Source organism: Malus domestica, chromosome 08, assembly GCF_042453785.1.
Source record: "Malus domestica chromosome 08, GDT2T_hap1".
Taxonomy (NCBI): Eukaryota; Viridiplantae; Streptophyta; class Magnoliopsida; order Rosales; family Rosaceae; genus Malus; species Malus domestica.
This window is the reverse complement of record NC_091668.1, coordinates 8,574,373-8,590,630: the sequence shown is the minus strand read 5'-3', so window position 1 is coordinate 8,590,630 and position 16,258 is coordinate 8,574,373. Positions and strand designations below refer to the sequence as shown.

Sequence of the window (16,258 nt, the reverse complement as noted above, 5' to 3'; positions counted from 1 at the left end):
AGACCAATTGGTTGACATCGAATAAATTCAATCACTTTTTCTGTTTTTTTTGAACTGAATTAATAAAATACGGCAGCATGACATTGAATAAATTCAATATATAATTCTAAGAAAAGCTTAAAAAATTCTGTCAAAAATGAGACTCTTCATAAATTTTCTGTCATCTTATATTTCTCACAATATTTTAAAATGTTAGCACGGTAATTGACTGTGAGGTAGCAAAAAAGTCCACGAAAAGTCAAGAATCTCCTTAGCATTTCTCTATAATTATTCCCATTTATGCATGAGGCTATATATGCCGGTTTAATTACGTATAAAACCCCTTACGGGCTTAAAATTGTGTTTGCCTGCAAGTTTTGATTGGACGATGACGATGCTTATTATATAAAAACACTAATAATATTTTTTTCGTTGAAATCACTGCACATAATCGCCAAAAACTTGAAGAATTCTGCAATTTTATATCACCCAACAGTTAGAGATAAAGATCAAAATCTGCACCATAATCCGAAAGGCATGATTAAGCACGCAAATGAATCAACTAAAAATCTATGATCAGCATAATGAGTTGAAAAACGAACAAGATTGTTTGACGCGCACACCATAAACCTAATGATAATTAATAGACCTTCGCAGCGGTCGAGACAAAATCTTGTTGCAGCCACATATACATCCATGATCAGTTAAATATTTGAAAAAATAAGCAAAGTTTCTCAAGGAACTATATTTACACCTCATAGCAGGAGCATCAGGTTATTTATTTATTTTAAAAAATTTTCTATTGTTAGAAAAATGGAGGAAAGTTTGAAACTATTACAATAACTTAAAAGATGTGAAGTCTCGAACGGAGGCCACATAAGTGAAAACCCAACACCTATTCACTATTTAACAAAAAAAACTAAAATTAAAATTAAAAATTAAAAAACAAAACTTACTCGCTAGAATATTCGACCACATGCAAACATATCAAGTTAGTTTTGATGAAATACTTGAAAAGGCAACGTTCATTTTTATTTTCTTCATAAAGTAAGCCTAAAAATATAAAAGTCGGTCCGCTTTAAATCCAGAAATTGAAAACCAATAACCTGAAAAGTACCAAGGTTCTGACTTTTTAACCCTCACGCTTCACTCTTGTTATAAAAAAAATAAAAAAATAAAAAAATCTAACAAAAAATAAATACCATCAAATTCGAACCCAAAACTCCACATATAGAAGCAAAACTAACATATTAAGCTTAACCTCATAAAGCAAAGCAAACCTAAATCTCAAAAGAGAAAGCTGAGCAGGGAAACACAAATTCATCACCAAACCATACATTGTATGGATGAACCATTCGAAGAAGTGCCGGGCAGAGGAGATGTAGTCTTCAACTTAAGAGATGGGTGAATTGGTGGTTTTTTGTTATAGGTGGGATATCTTATTCTTAACTAGAATAGCTATACAAGGTTAATTTTAAAATTATATTATGCTGTTGTCATCATAAAACTACGAAACCCTAACAGAAGGGGTTCGTGAAATGATTTTGAAACATCAGGGGGTATTTCTGTTACTTTTAAAATTTGAGATGGTTTTGTGAAAACTCAAAAAATCTCAAGAGGTGTATGCGTAATTACAAGTCAATATTGCATGCAGGAATATATTACATACGCAAGAGCCTCATCAAGCTGGATATTGGCTGCATAAAATTTGGGAGGAGTTACAAAAACGATATTAGTATTATGAACTGTCTATTTATTGCATGCATAAATATATTAATACAATAAAAATATTACGAACCATCTATTTATTTGCTACAATTGATTGGCCATCCATTGTAATTTTATTGATTTTCTTATAGATTATGTTTATAAAATATTTTGTAATAAAAATAATTTGGATCATAAGCAAAAAGTCTTGTGAATTAGCTACGAAGCTTTGTGTGGAAATTCCTCTACAATTCTTGTGGAGTCAGTTATCTCCCATGGTCAATTAGATACAGCTATAATTAATTAATTCGCCTAATTTCTGAAGGACCGGCTCAGCAATTCAGCATGGGTTATTATCCACACGTTGGAAATTATCTAAGGGGAGGTTGCATGCATATTTCCCGGAAGATGGGTTACCATACAGAAACACGCATGCACGAAAGCTGGTGTTATAAATACCAAGACTACTTCTCTCAAAGCATAACTCAGAAATCTCTCTCTCTCTCTCTCTCTCTCTCTCTCTCTCTCTCTCTCTCTCTCTCTCTCTCGCTAACTGATCTGATGGAAAGAAGCGGTAGAGTAGAGCCCCCCACAGTCTTTGGAAAGATAGTCACAGTTCTCAGCATCGATGGGGGCGGAATAAGAGGCCTCATTCCGGCAACCATTCTTGCTTTCCTCGAATCTGAACTTCAGGTATATAAGACTTTCTGTCAATATATATATAAGTACTTTACCATCTCTGTTTTAATAGTACTTTAAGTGATTTATTTTCCCAATTAAGTACAAATAAGATTAATGTCATTGGTGGTACTGCAGAAGCTGGATGGTGAAGATGCAAGGATCGCTGACTATTTTGATGTGATTGCAGGAACAAGCACAGGTGGTCTTGTGACCGCTATGCTCGCAGCCCCAAACGAGAATAACCGCCCACTGTTCGCTGCCAAAGATATTATAGACTTCTACTTAAATCTATGCCCTAAAATCTTCTCCCAAAACAGGTAATGCATGCTTAATTAATTACATGTTAATTATGTCAACTTAATTAATTTTTATATTTTGGATATTCATAATAATTGTTGCTCTAACGGTTTAAACGACAGTTGGCCAATTTTTCCCAATACGACAAAGATTATCAAAGCTCTAGCAGGACCAAAATACAATGGCAAGTATTTGCATCGCTTGATTAGGAAAAGGTTGGGCAACAAAAGATTGCACGACACATTGACTAATGTTGTAATTCCCACATTTGACATCAAGAATCTCCAGCCAGCTATCTTCTCCAACTTTAAGGTAATTCACCGTCTTTCTGATATATTAACTAATTCGAATAATTTTAGTATATTCCAGAATATTCTATACGTCAAAGTATTGTAAAATTTGTTCACGTCTAAAAATTATTTAAGCAAATTACTCATTATGTTGTAATATAATATGATGTGTTTATTTTTGTTGGCAGGTGAAAAAGAAGCCATCATACGATGCCTTACTCTCTGACATATGCATTGGAACCTCAGCGGCACCAACTTATCTTCCAGCTCATTATTTTGAAACCAAGAACGTTGCAGGCAGAACTAGGGAATTCAACCTTATAGATGGCGGCGTGGCTGCAAATAATCCGGTATATGTGATAGGAGGAGTTATATTACCAGATTGTCAATTTATACCACTGATTTTAAAAGTAAACTTCGGGATTATAAAAAATTAACTTAAACACTCAAAACACTTTTGTCCTTGCAGACTTTACTTGCTGTTTGTGAAGTTACAAACGAAATAAGGAAGGCGAATCCAGACGTTTTTCCTGTGAAACCTATGGACTATGGGAGATTTCTAGTGATATCATTAGGAACTGGTTCATCAAAAGCTGAAATGAAATACCATGCAAGCTCTTCAGCGAAATGGGGCCTGTTGAATTGGTTAACCAGCGGTGGCTCCACCCCCATCATTAATGTTTTCAGTCAAGCAAGCAACGATATGGTTGATCTTCACCTTTCTGCAATTTTCCAAGCCCTTCATTCTGAAGAAAATTATCTTAGAATTCAGGTACTGAACCCGTCATCCGAAATGCATTTTATCCATAGATTCATCAGTATAACTTTTTTTTTAGAATAATGTTGTTTAGACACAAAAACTGACATCATTTCTGATACCAAACGTAGGATGATACCCTTCGTGGGACAATAGCTTCTGTGGATATAGCCACAAAGAAGAATTTGACCAATCTTGTGAAAGTTGGAGAATGTTAGTATGTAAGTTGTTGTACTGATTAGTAAACATTACAAGATTGTTATGTGTGTCATGTCTCAGCTCATAGACTGAGCTATTGTGTAAAATTGTGATGTGTTGATTAAGTCTCATAGGGCTTATCATTTGACAAGTGTCTTGATCTTAAGATAGGTTGTAATGGTTGGTTGAGATTGAATTGAGGTTATGATTCTCTCTCTCTCATCTTTGTCATCAGATATATGTCTCTTCGGGTTGTTATGCCCATAATGCAATACAATGATAGAAGTTGAAAGGCTATGCTCTGTGTGTGCTCTCTCTCTCTGATTTCATCTTCTAAATCTTACAATCTTTCTCTCAAATCCTGTTAGACTTAGTTATATTAGTTGTATTGCTGGATTCCAACATGGCCTCAGAGCCGAGTTCGATCTAAATTTCTGGGCGTTGTTTCTACGAGTGGGTCTCGGATTCACAGCAAAAGCTTATTGCGGTGATTCGAGTATCTAATATGGCTGGATCTGGAGGAGGAGAACTCCGGGCACCAATTTTCAATGGTGAGAATTTTGATTTCTGGCAAATCAAAATGAAGACCATCTTTCGCTCGTATGAACTGTGGAATATGGTTGAGAGTGGGTACAGAGCTCCGACGAAGGAAGAGGAACTCACAGAGGCGGAGAGGAAGCTGCTGCGTGAGAATGTAGTTAAGGATGCTCGAGCACTGGGTATTATTCAAGGTGCAGTTTCAGACCAAATTTTCCCGAGGATTGCAACTCAGGAAAGTGCGAAGGCTGCGTGGGACATTCTGAAACAAGAGTTCGTTGGTGATAAACAAGTAAGATCTGTGAAACTTCAAGGTCTTAGGCGAGATTTTGAATATACTCGCATGAATGATAGTGAATCTCTTTCTGTGTATATTGCTAAGTTGTTTGATCTGATTAATCAAATGAAGAGTTATGGTGAAGATCTGAGTAATCAAAGAGTTGTTCAGAAATTGTTAATCAGTTTACCTAAGTCCTATGATAGTATTGCAGCAGTGATAGAGAATACTAAGGATTTAGACACCATAGATGCACAGGATGTTGTAGCTATCTTGAAAGGTTATGAACAACGGTTGGATAGACATGGAGAGAGTAGTATGGAGAAAGCATTTGCTAGTTTGAAGTTTGTCCCGAGGTCAAATAAGTTCAATGGTTAGCCAAACAGTAACAAATATCACAAGAATTTTAAGCCAAAAGAGAAACAATGGAGTAACAAGGGTGATTGGAGCAATAAGGGTGGATTCACTGTGAAAAATGAGGCAAACAATACTGGAGATAAGTGCAAGTTTTGTGATAAACTTCACTATGGAGAGTGTTGGGTTAAAAACAAAGTCAAGTGTCACAAGTGTAACAAAATTGGGCATATTGCAAGGTATTGTAATATGAACAAGACTGTGCAGCATGTGAACTTTGCTAATCAGGTTGAAGAAACTGGAAACTTGTTTTATGCAAATCATTCTGTAGAAGTAAGGAAGATAAGTGATGAATGGTATATAGATAGTGGATGTAGTAATCATATGACATCCAGAGAAGATCTACTTGTTGATATTGACAGGAAAGTGAAAGCAAAAGTCCAAGTTGGCACTGGAGTTTTGGTTGAAGTTGAAGGGAAGGGAACACTGATCATTGAAACTGTAAAAGGTCGAAGATATATAAAAGAAGTTATGCTTGTACCTGGTCTTACAGAAAATTTGTTAAGTGTGGGACAAATGACTGAGCATGGTTATTTTCTGTTATTTGGAGATTATAAAGTGGATGTGTTCGATGATAGATCCTTACAAAACCTGGTGGTCAATGTGAAACAGAGAGGAAATAGATGTTTTCCCTTAATCCTCAACACAAACAAGGAGCTTGCATTGAGGACAAATGTGCAGGAGTGTGTTAGAATTTGGCACAAGAGGTTCGGTCATCTAAATTTCAGAAGTCTCAAACTGTTACAGAGTCAAGAAATGGTTTTGGGGCTGCCTGAAATCCAAGACAGTGAAACTGTATGTCAAAGTTGTGCACTGGGGAAAAATCACAGGGAACCATTTCCCAAAGAATCAATGTGGAGAGCAAAGGAACCTCTTGAACTAATACACTCGGATGTGTGTGGTCCTATGCAAACATCAAGTTTGAGTGGCAATCGATATTTCATTACTTTCATAGATGATTTTTCAAGAATGTGCTGGGTATATTTCTTGAGAAACAAATCAGAGGCCTTCTATGTGTTTAAGAAATTTAAAGCCATGGTTGAGCTTCAAAGTGGATATCATGTAAAGAAGCTAAGGACAGATAGGGGAGGTGAGTTCAACTCAAATGAGTTTGGAAAATTTTGTGAAGATTTGGGGATAGAAAGACAGCTCACAATTGCATACTCTCCACAGCAGAATGGAGTAGCAGAAAGGAAAAACAGGACAATTGTGGAGATGGCAAAGTGCATGATCTTTGAGAAAGGACTTCCAAACAATCTCTGGTGTGAAGCAGTAAACACATCTGTGTATTTGCTTAACAGGAGTCCTACAAAAGCAGTGAAGAATACTACACCTTTTGAGAAATTCAGTGGAAGAAAACCTGGGGTTAAACATTTGAAGGTGTTTGGTTCAGTTTGCTATTCTCTTATTCCAGGGAATCTAAGACACAAATTAGAAGAAACAAGTGTCATGGGTGTTTTCATTGGATATGGAACCTGTGAAAAGGGGTATAGAGTACTGAATCCCTTAACTCAAAAGGTCTTGTTGTCTAGAGATGTAATTTTTGATGAACATGGTAGATGGGACTGGGAGAAACACAAAGTCAAGGAAGTCTGTATTCCTTTATCTGCAATTGAGTCTTCAGAGGTGGATAAAATTGATGAGATGTCTGAATCTCATGAACAAGAAGGATCTGATGGGTCTCAAATTCAAGCTGGAAGTTCTACAGTTACTGCTATTGGTGAATCAAGTAGTTCACGGGTCTCTGCTCAGTATGATGATACTCCACTGAGGTATAGGAATTTGAGTGAGATCTATGAGAGATGTCACTTATGTATTGTTGAACCTGAATCCTTTGATGAAGCTGCACAGGATGAAGCTTGGAAAAAGGCAATGAAGGATGAAATGAATATGATTGAAAAAAATCAGACATGGGAGTTGGTGAGAAGACCCTCAAATAAGCCTGTGATTGGAGTGAAATGGGTGTATAAAACAAAGCTGAATTTGGATGGAACAGTTCAAAAGAACAAGGCTAGACTTGTTGCAAAAGGCTATGCACAAAAGCCTGGAATTGATTTTAATGAGACTTTTGCACCTGTTGCAAGATTAGACACAGTTAGAACTCTAATTGCACTGGCAGCAAAGAATAAATGGAAGTTATTTCAACTAGATGTGAAATCAGCTTTTCTGAATGGAGTATTAGAAGAGGAAGTATATGTTGAACAGCCAGATGGGTTTGTAGTGCAAGGAGAGGAAGAAAAGGTTTACAGATTACATAAAGCTTTGTATGGTCTAAAACAGGCACCTAGGGCCTGGTATGGTGAAATAGACTCATATCTTATGCTTTGTGGATTTAAGAAAAGTATCAGTGAGGCAACTCTGTACACCAAATACAAGGGAGACACAGAATTGATCATAGTATCCATCTATGTTGATGATATTATATATACTGGAAATTGTCAAGAGTTAATGGATGTTTTCAAAGCTGAGATGATGTCTAAGTATGAGATGACTGATCTTGGTCTCTTACACCATTTCCTTGGTATGGGGGTAATCCAAACTGAGGAGTGTATCTTCATTCATCAGAGAAATTATGCCTTATCTCTTCTGAAGAAGTTCGGACTACAGAATTGCAAATCAGTGAGTACTCCTTTGGTTCCAAGTGACAAACTGAGAAGAGAAGATGGAAGTGGAAATGCAGATGAAGCTCAGTATAGACAGATTGTAGGTAGTCTGCTGTATCTCACAGCAACTAGACCTGATATAATGTATGCTGCTTGTCTCTTAGCTCGGTTTATGCATTGTCCCACTAACAAGCACTATGGAACAGCAAAGAGAGTATTGAGATATGTTCAAGGAACCCTTGATTTTGGTTTGGAATACAAGAAAGGTGAAGGAACACTCTTAATGGGATACTGTGATAGTGACTGGAGTGGTTCAGAGGATGACATGAAAAGCACATCCGGGTATGCTTTTACTTTTGGAAATGGGATTTTCTCTTGGTCTTCAGTCAAGCAACAATGTGTTGCATTATCCACAGCCGAAGCAGAGTATATCAGTGCTTCTGAAGCAACAGCACAGGCTACTTGGTTGAGATTTGTCCTAGAGGATTTTGGTGAAATGCAAACGGTTGCAACACCAATGAATTGTGACAATACATCTGCCATAGCCATCACCAAGAATCCCATCTTTCATCAGAAGACCAAGCATATAAACCGAAGATATCACTTCATAAAGGAAGCATTACAGCAAGGAGTAATTGATTTGATTCACTGTCCTACAAAGGAGCAACTGGCAGATATCTTTACAAAAGCATTGGCAAGGGAGCAGTTCACTTACTTGAGAAATCTACTTGGAGTGAAATCAGTTCACAACTTAAAGGAGAGTGTTAGTATGTAAGTTGTTGTACTGATTAGTAAACATTACAAGATTGTTATGTGTGTCATGTCTCAGCTCATAGACTGAGCTATTGTGTAAAATTGTGATGTGTTGATTAAGTCTCATAGGGCTTATCATTTGACAAGTGTCTTGATCTTAAGATAGGTTGTAATGGTTGGTTGAGATTGAATTGAGGTTATGATTCTCTCTCTCTCATCTTTGTCATCAGATATATGTCTCTTCGGGTTGTTATGCCCATAATGCAATACAATGATAGAAGTTGAAAGGCTATGCTCTGTGTGTGCTCTCTCTCTCTCTGATTTCATCTTCTAAATCTTACAATCTTTCTCTCAAATCCTGTTAGACTTAGTTATATTAGTTATATTGCTGGATTCCAACAGAGAAGGGCTATTGAAAAAACCGGTTTCTCGGGTTAATTTGGACAGTGGCAGGTTTGAGGCTACTAAGCATGAGACAAATGCAGAGGCTCTTACAAGGTAAAATATTTATCATTAAACCAACAGATTTATATATGTAATTGGTGAGTAGTGAAAAATTGTAATTTAATTACTACAATTTTCAGGTTTGCTAAACTACTGTCGGAAGAGAAGAGGAGGCGCCAAGCAGGGTCAACCAACGGGCATACTGAAAGTACTTACTGATTAATTGTTACCCTAAGACGATGACAAGTCATTATTCTTTAAATTATACTGTTTGGAAATGTAAATTATGGATAATTCAAGGGTATGGGGGCAAATGGCAACCATATACTCCATCTCTTAATATTTGTTTGTGTTCTAATAAATCCCTGTTGGGATATCACTGTAGATCTCTCTGTAATCGATATATTCATTCTTTTGTTAATTTGTTGGTTGTTGGATACTCAATAAAATTAAGCTTTCATTTTAAAAACACGGTATTACAGTCCTACACAGTTCTTCATCATGGTGTACGCAAGAGTATTAGAGTATACAATTACAAGAAGCAGCCATCCTATTCAGGCAGCATTATGAATATATTTGGAGGATTTTAAATGGAATATGCAGAGTGAAATTATGAGATTTTGGATTAATTTCTCAACTCTCACATACTGATAACATGTATCACAGTACGTATCAATGGAAGAAAATGCAGAAAACTAAAGAGAATGTATGAGAGAGAATTGAGAGAATCAAGCTTCTGAGATTTCTTAGATGATTCCATCAGTCACAATACAAGCCGTATATATTGCTAGTAGTAGTAGTAGCAGCAGCTCAGCATGCAAGCTAGCATCATAACCACCTAACTTCCTAACTAATTTGACAGCTGATGTGGCGCTGATGTATTACATTTCTTAACTGCAATAGATGATGATGTGGCAGCATTATCACAGTCTTCATCCCCCTCAATCTCAGCTGGGATTCTGCAGCTTGAGATTGTAACAATGCTTGATAAAAGCAGGACTATGTAAACCCTTAGTTAATACATTCGCAGGTTGCTCTTCAGTTGGTATGTATTGGATCTGTAAATCTCCTTGCTGCCCTCTCTCTCTTACAAAATGATGGTATGTATCAAGATGTTTAATCCTTGAATAGAAAATTGGGTTTTCACTTAATGCAATAGCAGACATATTGTCACAGTGAATGACAGGTGGACTATGAACAAACACCTTCAAATCCTTCAATATATTCCTTATCCAAGCTATATCAGCTACAATGTGTGCCAAAGCTTTGTATTCGGCTTCAATTGAACTTTGAGAAACTGAGCTTTGTTTCTTTGATTGCCACAAAATTGGATTATTGCCCAAGTGAACCACATATCTTGTGATTGATCTTCGAGTATTCCAATCCGCAGCCCAATCCGAATCTGAGAATGCATTGATTAGAGTAACCGTATCTGCATTAAAACTAATTCCAGTGTTGATTGTCCCTTGGAGGTACCTTAGGATCCTTTTTAACAGCTCCAAAATGTATATCAGTTGGTGTAGACATGAACTGACATACAATATTTACTGCAAATGCAATATTTGGCCTAATGAAGGTTCTAATAAACCAACTAAATTTCTATACATTGATGGATTTGTGAGTAACTCTCTTTCTATTTGCAGCATTTGATGATATGGCTTACACGGGGTATTTGCAGGTTTACAAGAGTCCATTCCTGCCTTGTGGATTAAATCCTCGACATACTTGGACTGGTTTACAAATATGTCTCCATCACTTTGATATTGGAGTTGCAATCCCAGAAAATAAGTAAGCTTTCCCATATCCTTGAACTCAAAGACTTCAGATAATTCTTGCACCACTTTTTAAACTTTTGTAGCATTTAAACCAGTCAAAATAATATCATCCACATATAATAATAGGATGATAATATTTGATCCATCTTGTTTAACAAAGAGACTAGTATCTGAGGCTGAAGCTTTGAAACCCAAGACTGTCAAATAGCTAGTGAATTTCGAATTCCAGGCTCTTGGTGCCTGTTTCAATCCATATAAGGACTTAATCAACTTACAAACATGAAAGGGATAGGATGGATCAACAAAGCCCTAAGATTGCTTCATGTATACCTCTTCTTGCAAATCTCCATGCAGAAATGCATTTTTAATATCCAATTGCCTGAGAATCTAATGATTGGTAGCAGCTAAAGCTAGAAGGATTCTCACAGTGGTATGCCTTACAACTGGACTAAAAGTATCGAGATAATCAATACCATGTTCTTGAGAAAAACCCTGACCTACCAACCTTGCTTTATACCTTGACACATTGCCATCTAGATTCTTCTTAACCTTGTACACCCATTTACTCCCTACAATTGCTCTATCTTGAGGTGGTGGAACTAAAACCGATGTCCTTTAAGCTCTAAGAGAGTCATGCTCTTCTTGCATTTTTGTTTGCCATTATGGTATAGTTGCTACTTTTCGAAATGTAGCAGGTTCAAGTACATCAGAAATTTCAAAAACAAATGAATACCCATCAGTGAATGGTTCTTCATCTATAATTTGCAAAGATTGTAACTCCGGAAAAGCTATAACCAGTGCAACATAATTTCTTCTTTCAATTGCTCTATTCTTTAGTCTAGTGAGCATTGAATGAGTTCAAGTGACAAGTTGTTGAATTCCATCAGAGGACAGGTAATACAAATATTGTACCAGAGTGATGGTGTAATGGGGAGAGATGTTGTGAAGATGTTAATGATGTGATATCATTGCTCTTGTGCAACACTCCAGAACTGTTAACTCCTTCTGTGTTTTGAACTGTTTCATGAATAGCAGGACTATCAGAACCTGCACTTACATCACCAGTTATGATAGACACTGAGTTAAGGTCTTGAAAATTGTATTAAAGTTGTGTAGAAGTGGATGATCTAACACCTGGAACTTGTAAATGTATTAGAACTGGGGGTTGTAATGATATTTGCACTACACTTGAGGTCTTCTGTGTTGAAACATGCTTGAAATGATATGTCTTCATCATGAATTACATGTCTGGACAAAATAATCATTCTGGTCTTATTGTCATAACATATTACTCCCTTATAACCATGCGCAAAACCAAGAAATACACTGAGTTGATCTTGGTTCCAATTTATTATGATTGAATGATCTCAGTAATTGATAGACTGCGTGCCAAATACCTTAAGATTCTTCATGTCAGGAATAGTCTAAAACACAATCTGATATGGAGATTTCATGTGTAAGCCTCTACTAGGCATTCGATTGATTAGAAAAGCTGCATGAGAACATGCATGATACCAAAAATGAATATGTAGTTGTGCATCTGACATCAAACTGATAACTGTCTCAACTACATGCCTCTTTTTCTTCTCAGTAACTCTATTATGTTGGGGAGTGTGAGGACAGGAAACATGGTGTATAATACCCTTTGCATCCAAAAATTCTTTAAACAAATTACTCATATACTCTCATCCGCCATCAGATTGTAAAATTTTGATTGACACTTGAAACTGGTTCAAAACAAAGGCATGGAACTTTGTAAAAATTGAGAAAGCATCTGATTTATTCACCATTGGAAATATCCATACAAACCTAGAATAATCATCAACAAAGGTAAGTAATACCTATAACCTTCCACATATTTCACAGGTGAAGGCCTTTATACATCTGAAGGATTTTCTCAAAAATAACAGTAGACCTATCTTGCTTTATATGAAATGGCAGCCTACTCAATTTTCCTTGAATACAAGAACTACACATGGATTAACATGAATCTATACTATTTGACAACTCATTATTCTGCAGCATTATACTAAGAACTTCTTCAGATGAATGTCCCAACCTTTTATGCCAAATTGTAGCTTTAATCTTCTTACCAACAAATGCAGCACACTTTCCCATTCTTGTACCACTAGACTTGAACAACATTGTAATTGGTATCTTGAACAGCTCCCCATCATCACTATTTCCTTGGTACAATATCCTTCAAGTTGCCTTGTCTTGTACAAAGAATATCAAATTCTATCGTTTTAGTAGAGTTTTATTAAATGGCCTCTATTTGTGTTTAGGTGCGTCGATGGGAAGTGACATTGTCTTCTCTAGTTCGAGCGGCTCCCCGGAAAAAAAAAAATATGTGAGTGGACCCCTTCTTGAATTGCATGTTTTTATAAAATATTAGGCTTGCATGCATTGCATATTTCACGAATTGAATATGTTTTATATTATGTTTTACGGATTTCCATACTTAGGGTTTACGGAGAATTTATGATTTATTTAACTTACTTTTACAAAATATTTATGATTTATCGAATTTATGTTTTACTAAGGGTTATGAATTATTGAATTTTCGTATATGAAATTCTATGGATTTACGAAAATGAGTTATCATGGATTTATGAGATGAGCCTTTGAGCTTTTGAGCTCTAGATTTGATATGAGATTTTTGAGATATGTTTTCGGTGCTTAACTAATGGGTTATCATACAACACATACACACAACCGAGTATGTAGACGTCTATGACCATAGTATACAATTGATGATATTTGTGACATACTTCCAGCTTCATTAGCCTGGGGCTAGTGTCGGTGTGTTATGTTATATGTAAATGTTTCTTCTCTGGCGTAATCTAGAGTCGTACAGCTTCACCTTCAGGTGATAGACCCTATATTTCTTCTCTGGCATAAGTCGCGTAACCCAGAGTCGTAGAGCTTCACCTTCGGGTAATAGACCCTATATTTCTTCTCTGACGTAACCCAGAGTCGTACTGCTTCACCTTCAAGTGATGGGCCCATTACATATACATATACATATATATATATATATTTGTTTCTTCTCTGGCGTAACTCAGAGTCATACAGTTTCACCTTCGAGTGATGGACCCACTACACATACATATACATATATATATATGTATATATGTTTCCTTTTTAGCGTAACCCAAAGTCGTACAGCTTCACCTTCGGGTGATGGATCCTATATTTCTTCACTTGTGTATCCCGATGTCGTACAACTTCACCTTCGGGTGATGGTTATGCCTTCGAGCCACTATGATACCCCTAGTTGAGTACATCATTGATGTGATTTATGAATTTTTTACAGATTTGCCTTCGGGCGACTATATTACCTTTACCAAGCACTGGTGCTCTAGATTCTACGTACTTGTTTTACAAACATTTTTCATGGCATGCTAGAGTTTTCAAAAAACCTATTATGTAGTACTATACATATGTGTTTTCAAAATAGGGGGTTAGTGTGTTCAGAAAGAAAATGGTTTTCTTATTATTAGTATTATTATTATAAACTTTGGTCCACTCATCCTTTGTTTTACACCCCCTTCAGGAGTTAGAATCAAGGCACACGGTCCCGGCGTTAGGGCACTTACGCATAGGTATCTTCGAGTCTTCTCTGTGTAGGACCCATTCCTTTGTTCGTATCTCTTTATAATAATTCTTTCACATTATTTTTGATTAGTTGTATGCTCTGAACACATTCATGTATTGGCATTTTTCTTTATAATTACATATTTTCTTTGTAGGCATGTTTAAAATGGCTTCGTTACCCTCGGATGTCGGCCATCACGTACTCATCCTGGTATTAGAGGGATATTAGGATCAGGACATGTCAATCAAGATTTGGATGGATCCTTATCTTTTATCTCTAGACTTGCGGCCACACTGTATTTATTACTTGGATCTAGACTTTGTAATTTCAATAGATAATTTCTTTGTTCGTATCTTTTTATAATAATTCTTTCATATTATTCTTGAATAGTTGTATACTCTGAACACATTCATGCATTGGCATTTTTCTTTATAATTACATATTTTCTTTGTAGGCATGTTTAAAATGGCTTTGTTACCTTCGGGTGTCGGCCAGCACGTACCCATCTTGGTATTAAAGGGATATTGGGATTGGGACGTGTCCATCAAGATTTGGATGGATCCCTATTTTTTATCTCTAGACTCACGGCCACAATGTATTTATTACTTGGATCTAGACTTTGTAATTTCAATAGATAATTTCTCTGAACTTAAATGCTGCCTAGGGTTTTAGACATGCTGAATTTAGAAACGTTGCCTAGGGTTTTGGACAGGCTGAATTTAGAAATGTTGCCCAGGACAATATGGAGAGAATAAATAAAATGATATAAAGTATTTTTCTAATTAATTTAATTCTTAATTTTTCACGTATTGAATTACAAATACGAAGTATAATATAAAATTTATATAACTCGTTAATTTTCATGTGTTTGCAAACGCAAAGAAAAGTCATAAATTAGAAATGCTTATGTTTATGTGTTAGTAAACACATAGAAGTCAAGAATTGAAATGATTCTGCTACCCAAACGTTTACTGACTTAATGGATCGAAATCAAAACTAGGTTCGATTACTATAACAAAATAATTTATAGAATTTTTTTTAAACTATTTACGAGTAAAATTTTCAAAAGAAAAATATTACTTTGATAATAATACTATTTTAATTTCTTTAAAATATTATTTTCTATATATTTGGTTGAGACTTGAAGCCATTGTTGGAAGTTCCAGAAGCACATAACTCAAGTCTTATAAGCGAGCTGCCATAATCAAACCATAAGCCACGTAAGGACAGGAAGCCCCTAATCGATATGTACAACTTGCCACTAGAACTTGACCACAAATTATTAATGTTGTTTGTACCATACTTGACCAATCCCAAAACTATCGAGCACCTATCAACGTTATACCGTCAAGGACCTAGAAGAGTTTCCCTCCAACCAGGAGGCCAATCACAGTACGACACGTGTCGACATCAGAAGCCAATCATAGCGCGACATGTGTCAACATCATAAGCCAATCACAACACGACACGTGTCAATGTCAGAACAAAGCTAGAAACTTTCTTCTATAAAAGGAGATCATTCTCCCACAATATTTCCTAATGTCTCTTTTGAACTCTTCATACATGCTTGGATTACTTCCGGTGAAGATTAGATCATCCACATATAAGCACACAATTAGAATATCTTCATCTTTGACTTTGATGTAGAGAGCATGTTCATGAGGGCACTTGGTGAAGTTGTTTTCTTGGAAGTATTTGTCAATGCAACTATTCCATGCTCATGGCTCTTGTTTTAACCCATAGAGGGCTTTCTTCAGCTTCAGAACTTTGTCTTCATGCCTTTTGATTTCATAGCCTGACGGTTGTTGAATGTAGACTTCTTCTTCAAGGACTCCATTTAGGAAAGCAAACTTCACATCCATTTGTTGAATATTCCATTTATTTTGAGCTGCCAAAGAAATTAGTAATCGTATAGTTTCCAACCGAATAATGGGCGCAAATACCTCAT

The 16,258-nt window shown here is 36.1% G+C and overlaps 1 protein-coding gene across 2 annotated transcripts; it reads left to right on the top strand.

Moving 5' to 3' along the window:
- The first annotated feature begins 2,218 nt into the window (after positions 1-2,218).
- On the top strand, positions 2,219-9,358 carry LOC103441280 (patatin-like protein 2). 2 transcript variants are annotated; one of them, XM_070827098.1, is made up of 8 exons: positions 2,219-2,379; positions 2,503-2,684; positions 2,787-2,976; positions 3,143-3,304; positions 3,424-3,726; positions 3,843-3,924; positions 8,901-8,991; positions 9,078-9,358. In XM_070827098.1, exons 1-8 carry the CDS (start codon positions 2,248-2,250, stop codon positions 9,154-9,156), a joined length of 1,221 nt encoding a protein of 406 aa, XP_070683199.1. In that variant the 5' UTR covers positions 2,219-2,247; the 3' UTR covers positions 9,157-9,358. The 2 variants fall into 2 exon arrangements, with proteins under 2 accessions (XP_070683199.1, XP_070683200.1); XM_070827099.1 differs by having other exon boundaries at positions 2,247-2,379; positions 2,555-2,684.
- Positions 9,359-16,258: the final 6,900 nt, after the last annotated feature.